The following is a 9,056-nucleotide window of genomic DNA, read 5'->3' on the forward strand; positions in this document are numbered from 1 at the left end:
ATTTGTGATGATATAGTCAAATACTGAGACTGTGTGTTATTTCTAGACCAAATGTACGACCAATGGCCGGATCCAATATTTGAACATCAGTTATTCTTGCGACAGCGAAAATCCTTCCGTGCATTGTTTTCAAAGGGGGAATTTATTGCTATCCCTAACATTCCTTTCATTGTTTAATCTAACGGCGACCTGACCTGACTTGGTATAAAGAATGCAGAACATTCGAATACCTAATATCAATTTACTAATATAAGAAAGGAGGGTCAATAGTGTACTTTAAAAAGAAGAAAACATGAAACAAATTCTATATTTGTTTTAGCAACATCAAAAATAATTTCCACATCTTTCATTTAACAAATCTGAAGACGAGTTTGGACAGCAAACACCAAAATAACGGTTAAAAAAAACATTTATTCAAATGAGAAATGGAGAAATAAATCATTTCGTTCTAAGCCTTACGAACATATGATATACCAAATTGAAGTTACAATGTATTATTATGAATTACAAGATGACATTCAAGATTATTTATTAATAATGCAATTCAGTGTCCGATATGGAATCTCATCCAGAAACACCCACTCGACTCAACTAGGAAGTTATAACATTAATTCAGAATATAGGGATTTCAAAGTCGTATCTATGAAAGCCAAATTAATTTCCAAAGATATCCATGTTTTCTAACTTAGCATTGTGTCTTCCACAGATTTTGGTTCCGATCTTTTCGCTTGGTACTGGCGATGATTTTTGCTATCAATGAAATAAACAAGGACCCAAAGCTACTTTCCAACATTAGACTGGGCTATCGGATTTTTGATACGTGTACCATGTCATCGAATTCTCTCAAAGCAGCCCTCGAATTCATGAACAGACGGGAAGGAGCGTCGTCAGATTTAAACTGCAAAAGACCCACCACGGTATCTGCAATTGTTGGTGACTCTGGATCTTCAAGATCTATGGCGATAGCGAGTTTGATCGGTCCTTTCAGCATTCCCATGGTGAGCTAATAAATGGCTGTCAGCACCAGATCAATGTGAAACAAAATTAAAGGAATTTCAACTTACAATTAGTTCCACATAATTGTAATCTACAAAAAGAATTATTTATCCATTGTTTTTACATTAAACAATTTGATGCAAGTTTATTTGAATTCAACCTAGTTTTAATAATCTAGTTTTAATAATATCCTGTAAACCGAATGCATTTCTTATCTGTAACATTACCATTCTCTTTAGTTCTGAATAGTGAACATATCACAATTTGACAGCTAATGGAATGTATTTTATTCTTTAGCTTACCATAAATTCTCTCGAACTTTGCGTTTCAAGCCCATGCAATGGATGTGGAGAAAAATATAATTTTTTTCCTTTTAATGTTGAATTCAATTAATGGCTGTACAATATTAACCGTTGTTTTGATATAGTATAAATCATATTCGGTATACATTTCTGTGTTACAATGGCCGGAATTGTTGGCACTTTTAAGTGTGATTCAGTGGTCCTGTTCCCGGTGTGAGGCAAAATTTGCTGGGGAAATCGAGCTGAGAAATGTAGTCCCACAGTGTCCGATTATTGGAGTTAATTTGCTTGACAGGAGCTCTTCTGTACCAGGAGTGTTCAACGAGTGGAAGCATTGCTGTTGTCAGCTAAAATTTGCTCTTTAAAGTTAGAACTATATCAAATAGTGAAACAATTAAAAACTAAAATAAATGCTGAACAAAGTTGGAATTGGGTAAAGCACGACTTAATTTTCATTGTTTCTCTATAGTTGGAAATTGACATTGAAACATGACTCTCATCTTTTCAATTTTGTTCTTTCACAGGTCAGCTACTTTTCCACCTGTGTGTGTTTGAGTAACAGAATTCAATACCCGTCATTTTTCAGAACAATACCGAGCGACTACTTTCAGGCGAGGGCTTTAGCCCAGCTTGTGAAACATTTTGGATGGAAGTGGATTGGTACGATTAAAAGCGACAATGACTATGGCTTCTTTGGAATGCAAGCTTTCACAGAAGCGGTCGAAGAACTGGGTGTTTGCATCGCATTCTCTGAATCTTTTCATAAATCATACTCGGAGGAGAAGGCACATCAAATTTTGGAGAGTATTAAGGCATCTTCTACTAAAGTTATACTGGCCTTTCTCGCACAATCGGATATGGATATTTTAGTGAAAGAAGTCGTTCGACAGAACGTCACTGACATTCAATGGATAGGAAGCGAGGCCTGGGCCGCGACGTCAATGCTCACGGCTGCAGAAAGTCATCGATTCCTTGTTGGTACAATTGGGATTGCAATTCGTAAAGTGGCTATACCGGGGCTGAAAGAATTCTTAATGCAAACCCACCCCTCTCAATATCCGGGAAACGTTTTAATTGAAGAATTTTGGGAGACAACCTTTGGTTGCTCCCTAAGAAAAACGGACAACAAAACAGATGAAGTGAACATGTACTCGCAGTTTAAGGAGTGTACAGGAAGAGAAAATCTGCAGTCAGTACGCAATGAATTTACTGATGTTACACAGTACAGGGTTGCTTATAATGTATATAAAGCGACTTATGCTATAGCCCATGCACTTCACAATATGATTTCCTGTGAAAATGGAAAGGGACCATTTATCAACAACAGCTGTGCAAATATTTCAAATTTCCAACCATGGCAGGTAAAAGCAGATTCCATTTAATAACTATTGAGAAATTAAGAATAATAACTATTCAGATTACTATTAGCCAGGTATCTCGCTAATTTTGGGGGGTTCTATCAGAGTGAAGGATTATGTTGAATTAACAAAACTATATTTTATGCTCAATATTTCAACCTTTCTCTTTTTGGCAGCTGCTACATTATATGAAACTGGTAAGTTTCGTTACCAAGATTGGAGAAAATGTATATTTTGACAAAAATGGAGACGCAGTCGCAACATATGACATTGTAAACTGGCAAACAAACTCCTTAGGTGATGTCGATGTTGTCAATGTTGGGTATTATGATGGAGCTGGTCAACCAGGAAAAGAATTTGTGATCAACGAAGAGAGAATTATTTGGAGTGGAGGTGAAGTTACGGTAAGGTCTCTATGAGTAACACAGTTCAGCAAGTTTTGCTTCCTTCTGAACACGGAGCATCGTAAATGGTTCTCATATTACGTAAACTTGCTTCATTATCAAAATAGCTGACGATTCAGAAGAACCTTGCTATAAGGGTATTTAAGTAAACTTAAAAGCAATACATCCGGTCATGCACAGTTGTTGTTTTGGGGCAAAGGCATTTCTGACAGCTATCATCTTACTGGGTGACGAAGCAAGCCGTGAGTGCCGAATAGCCTATTCCTGCCTCTAGGAACATAGAGATATAGGAAGATGAGGAAGTTATTTAGCCCCTGGAGCCTGTTCCACCATTTAAATCGATCATGGCTGATCTTGCAAAATAACTCATATTGCCGCCTTTGGCCTATATCCATTAAGACCTTTGGTTAACAAAAATCATTGAATTTTAGATTTAAATATAACAATTGATCTATCATAAATTGCCATTTGTGGACAAGTGTTCCAAACTTCTACCATAGTTTGTGTCTATAAATATTTCCTAATTTCACTACGGAAACATTTGACTCTAACTATGCCCTCTAGTCCTCGACTCCCAACCAGCGTAAATAGTTTATCTCTAGCTATACGACTTCTTACACCTTCTCCAATGCCTCTATATAATTGTTAACAATATTCTTCTTATGTTCATATGTTCTTGTGTAATTTCATGACTAAGGACAGATAATTTGGAGTCAGGGGATACGAAGCAGAATGGATAGCAAGCTGACCACAAAGTCAGAGTAGGTGTTAAGGCAACAACTCAAATTGGCAAAAGGTGGGAAATTGTGTTCTACAGGGACCTGTGCTGGGACCATTATTCACATGTTACACAAACGATTTGCACACAGGAATTGGAAGTACAATTTCTAAATTTGAGTCAGACACCAAATTGAAGATATAGTTAATACGAAGGAAGAACGTGACAAAATACATGAAGACATGGGTAAACTTGAGAATGGGCATTTAATAGGAACATTTATTTCAATGTAGATCAGAGTGAGATGATGCGTTTTGAGCAAGAATAAGGAGGCACATACTGTTGGATAACAATATAACATGGGTAGACGAGCAAAGGGATTTAAGGGGCACAGATACACAAATCACTCAAAGTATGAACACAGGTTATTACCGCCATAAAAAAACAAACCAAGCACAGGGGGTTTATTCATAAATGGATAGAAGTGAAAACAGTAAAGTCATGTTAAAATTGTATGGAACCTTGCATAGACCATACTTGGAACTTTGCATATACAATACACAGTTCTAGTCTTCATGTTTTAAAAAGGATAGAGAAGCATTGGAGAATGTGCAAAAATATTGACATGAATGATGTTAGAATTAAAAGGCTATAACTACCAGCAAAGACTGAATAGTTTGGGGCTCTTTTATCTCGAAAAGAAAAGGCTGAGAAGGGATCTGTTGGAAGCCTTTAGGAAATGTTTTATAGGATAGACATGGAGAAGATGTTTCTGCTTTTGGGAACTCCAAAACCTGAGGCCATAAGTATAACATTTCCAGTAATTAATCCAAAGGTTAGTTCAGCGGAAAATCCTTTCACCAAAGAGTGATGAGACTGGAACTCGCTACCAGAAAGAGCAGTTGAGGAAAATAGCACCGATGCATGTAAGAGGAGGCGAGATACGCACATCAGGGTGAATGGAATAGAAGGGTATGCTCATATGGTGAGATGAAGACATATACGACGAGACAAGTATGGAGCTTAAGCACCAACAGATGCCCATTTGTGCAGACTGCCGCATTCTTGCACTATAGACTCGATGTAACTTGATTTAAACCAGAGACACAAGCTGTTTGTTGGTCTGTAAGACCCACGTTTGGCTATTGGTACTCCTGAGTTCTATTTCGATAACAATTTTCTGAGCGGAAACATTGGTAAGTGTCATTGAATTCCTAGCAAGGATTACCTGAATGATTATTTCAGTTGGCTAAGTCACAGGAGGAATCTTTTTAAGCATTGGGTAAAAGAACTGCCCGAATGAGTGGTGGGAGCAGGTTCACGAGTAATTATCAGAAAGCATTTGGATATAAACTCGAAAAGGAGGAAAATTCAGCGGTATGGAGAAAGAGCAGCTTTTGTGTGACACCACCAGAAGCCCAAGTAATTTCTGGTTGAATTACTAAATCTTGTTGGAAAACATCAAAAAATTATTCTACCTTAAATATAGCACATTTATGAATACCGACGAACATTTGTTTATATTCGTTGATTTTAAAATTCTCATCCTTGTTTCCAAATCCCTCTATGGCCTCCAAATCTTTGCAACCTCCTCCAAGAGTAAAACCAACCCTCCAAGATATCTTTACTCCTCCAATTATAATTTCTTGTGCACCATCGATTTTATTGAAGCTAAAATTGGCGGCCGTGCCTTCAACTGTTGAGGCCATGAACTCCGGAATTCCCTGTCTAAACCTCTCCACCTCGCTACCTCTCTCCTGCATTAAGACGCTCCATTAAATCTAGCTCTTCGAACAAACATCTGGTCATCTACCCATATATCTCACGCGGCTCTGTGTTAATTCTTGTTTGATAATACACCTTTGATGCTCCTGGCGACGTTGTACTCAGTTAAAGGTGCTTTATAAATGCAAGTATTTGTTATTGTTTTTATACCCAGGTTCCAAAAGCAGTCTGCTCCGAAAGCTGTCCACATGGAACACGAAAAGCTGCAAGGAAAGGACAACCTATTTGTTGTTTTGATTGTATACAATGTCCTTACGGTGAAATTAGCAACTCCATTGGTAAGAGTAAACTATTGCATAAAATATTTCAAGCACATTTAATATTTGAAGATTCACATTTTTCTGATCATTTAAACTTACCACTTTTTAGATTCAATAGATTGCATTAAATGTCCCAAGGAATTTCGATCCAACGAAAAACAAGACCGATGCATACTAAAGGAAATTGAATTCCTTTCCTTTGGAGAAATTATGGGAATCATTCTACTCACATTGGCATTGGTTGGAACCTGTTTAACGATAAGTGTATTTGCTTTATTCTACGTGTATAGAGATACTCCCATTGTTAAAGCTAATAATTCTGAATTAAGCTTCCTTCTTCTTTTTGCATTAATTCTGTGTTTTGTGTGCTCAATAACATTCATCGGAGAACCCTCAGTCTGGTCTTGCATGTTACGTCACACATCGTTTGGTATTATTTTTGTTCTTTGTATTTCTTGTGTTTTGGGAAAAACATTTGTTGTGGTGATGGCATTTAATGCCACCCTTCCCAATACTAACATGATGAAGTGGTTTGGACCGACACAACAACGCCTTACTGTTTTTCTTCTTACACTTGTACAATGTTTAACGTGTATTATATGGCTAATTACATCGCCACCTTATCCTCTGAAAAACAGTGATTATTTTAAGGATATCATAATTTTTGAATGCCACGTAGGGTCAGCAATAGCCTTTTACTGTGTACTTGGTTACATTGGATTGCTATCTTGTGTGTGCTTTGCGTTTGCGTTTCTAGCTCGACACCTTCCAGATAATTTTAATGAAGCCAAATATATAACTTTTAGTATGCTTATCTTTTGTGCCGTTTGGATCACTTTCATTCCAGCTTATATAAGCTCTCCTGGAAAATATACAGTGGCTGTAGAAATATTCGCAATTTTGGCCTCCAGTTTTGCTCTACTTATCTGTATTTTTGCTCCCAAATGTTACATTATCTTGCTGAAAAAAGAACAAAATACGAAGAAACATATCATGGGAAAAGTTGTTCGAAAGCAACTCTGAACGTTCTTCTAATTTTAAAATGAAGTGTTAATAACTATTCCTTTATTACAGAAATAACACTTTCAATTAATAAAGACCATTCGTGATATCTCTAACTGTGTTATGGTATTCTTGTCATAGAGCAAGTGTGCAAGAGGGTCTGATAAAAGTTCAAATACTTAAAAACGTTGTTATTATATTTTTAAGCTTCATTTCGTATTTAATGAAGAAATTGTTAAGGAAGGACAAAGAATTTGATTAACATTTTGGTAAAATGATGTATCAAAATACCAAAAATAATTTGGCAACTGTTTTTCACTTGATTTTTGAAAAAAGCTAATTTGAGGTAAATGGAAAAATTCTCGACTTTTGTCTGGTTACTAAATTGAAACACTCGTTTAGCTGTTCAAATTTCTAGTGCGGTTAAAGTAATTTATGTCACTTCAGAAGCATACGTTAATTTTCTATTTGCACTAAGGAACATGGTAAAGCATTGTAGATTGTTTTGATAGCCTGAAGAATTACCTGAGTTGTACTTTAAACATCCCGGCATCAGGTGAGATTTAATTTTTTTTTTAATGCTGCCATTTAATATCCTGTCAAAGGTAATTAACTTTGAGATGGACTGTGATTTAACAGCACTGAAAGACATTGGCAAAGATTTGTTTGGTTTACCATACACCATGCACGTAGCACACCAGCTGTGGGCCGCTTTAAATATGTTATATATAATAATTAAATGTCAATGTAGTTTTATGTTATACATTTAGAGGAAGTGTAAACGTATTATGCCAATTTCCACACTTCTTGATCTTACAATTGGAGTTCAGAAAACATTGATAATTTTCATTTATTTTTAAAAATATTAATTGTAATATTTTACATATTTAATGTTTATAAATTTAGCTACATGTACATATATTTTAGTATGAAATGATACCAATAGGGTTAACAATCCTTTCAGATGCACGATGACGTCGCTGGAGTGACTAGGCTTATATTCACTGGAATTTAGAAGAATGAGAGGGGATATAAAATTCTGACGGGATTGGACAGGGTAGATGCAGGAAGAATGATCCCGATGTTGGGGAAGTCCAGAACCAGGCTTCACTGTCTAAGGATAAGGGTTAAGCCATTTCGCACCAAGATGAGGAGAAACTTCTTCACTCAGAGAATTGTGAACCCGTGGAATTCTCTACCACAGAAAGTTGTTGAGGCCAGTTTGTTAGATATATTCAAAAGGGAGGTAGATGTGGCTAAAGGGATGAAGGGCTATGGAGAGAAAGCAGGAATGGTGTACTGAAATTGCATGATCAGCCATGATCATATTGAATGGCGGTGCCGACTGGAAGGGCCGAATGACCTCCTCCTGCACCTATTTTCTTTGTTTCTATATTTCTATGAGAGACCACATAGAGCACGTCCATGCTGCTACAAAAAAAAACTTTCATTCATAGCATATCTTAAGCTGCATGTGCTCAGTACAAATAGTATGTTTCTGTGGGTGGTTTTCTGGTTAAAGTATAATTTTAATTTTATTTAAAAGATTAAACAATTTGTAGATTTTGCACGTTTTATGATAAAAATTGTATTGCTTACAACTATATCCGTTGCTTCCTCTCAATTGTCAATCCAAATGGAGGGTTTTCACAGTGAAAGAGTCTCCTGCCTTTTCCCTTTAAGCGAGGGAAGGAGCCTGTGATGCTGGCAGCACTGCACTGACGGTTCTTCCGCGCTCTGCCGCTCCTGCTTCTCTCACACATTAAGGCAGACTCTAAAACACGCTTGATGTAGCGCTCCACTTCACTCTTGAAGCGCTAAAGCTGCAGTTCCCAGGCTGAAAAAGGTAATTGCCTGGTAATTATTTTCTCACTTTTCAAAAGTTATCTCCCCAACTGGGGTGCAACGGAATTTCTAGCCCTTGCAAAAGGTGGAATTTGTGGTTGGAGGCTTCCCTCGGGCTGATTCCTCCAAACTGCAAAAAATCTACGAAGTTTGGTCCGGATGGTATACGGGTAGTCCGGGAGATTTGCAGATTCACGCTCGTGGGCCTCTCTGGATACCCGCGTGTAAAGGCTCACAACTTCCAAGGGCGCATGCGGTTTGGAATAGCACCTGAGATCACGTGGGTTTGCGCAACCAATAAAATAAGGAACTCCATATTCATTCCCATGGCGTTTCCCTAATAAATGAGTGATAACTTTTGTTTTAACTTTCACGCTGGTAAAAGC

At 37.2% G+C, this 9,056-nt stretch overlaps 1 protein-coding gene across 1 annotated transcript; it reads left to right on the forward strand.

Moving 5' to 3' along the window:
• Positions 1 to 719: 719 nt before the first annotated feature.
• Positions 720 to 6,846, forward strand: LOC139265429 (extracellular calcium-sensing receptor-like). The gene is made up of 5 exons (XM_070882431.1): positions 720 to 998; positions 1,823 to 2,659; positions 2,833 to 3,060; positions 5,718 to 5,841; positions 5,933 to 6,846. The coding sequence occupies exons 1-5, from the start codon at positions 741 to 743 to the stop codon at positions 6,844 to 6,846; spliced, it is 2,361 nt and encodes a 786-aa protein (XP_070738532.1). The 5' UTR covers positions 720 to 740.
• The last annotated feature ends 2,210 nt before the right edge of the window (positions 6,847 to 9,056 follow it).

Source organism: Pristiophorus japonicus, chromosome 6 (genome assembly GCF_044704955.1).
Source record: "Pristiophorus japonicus isolate sPriJap1 chromosome 6, sPriJap1.hap1, whole genome shotgun sequence".
NCBI classification, from domain to species: Eukaryota; Metazoa; Chordata; class Chondrichthyes; family Pristiophoridae; genus Pristiophorus; species Pristiophorus japonicus.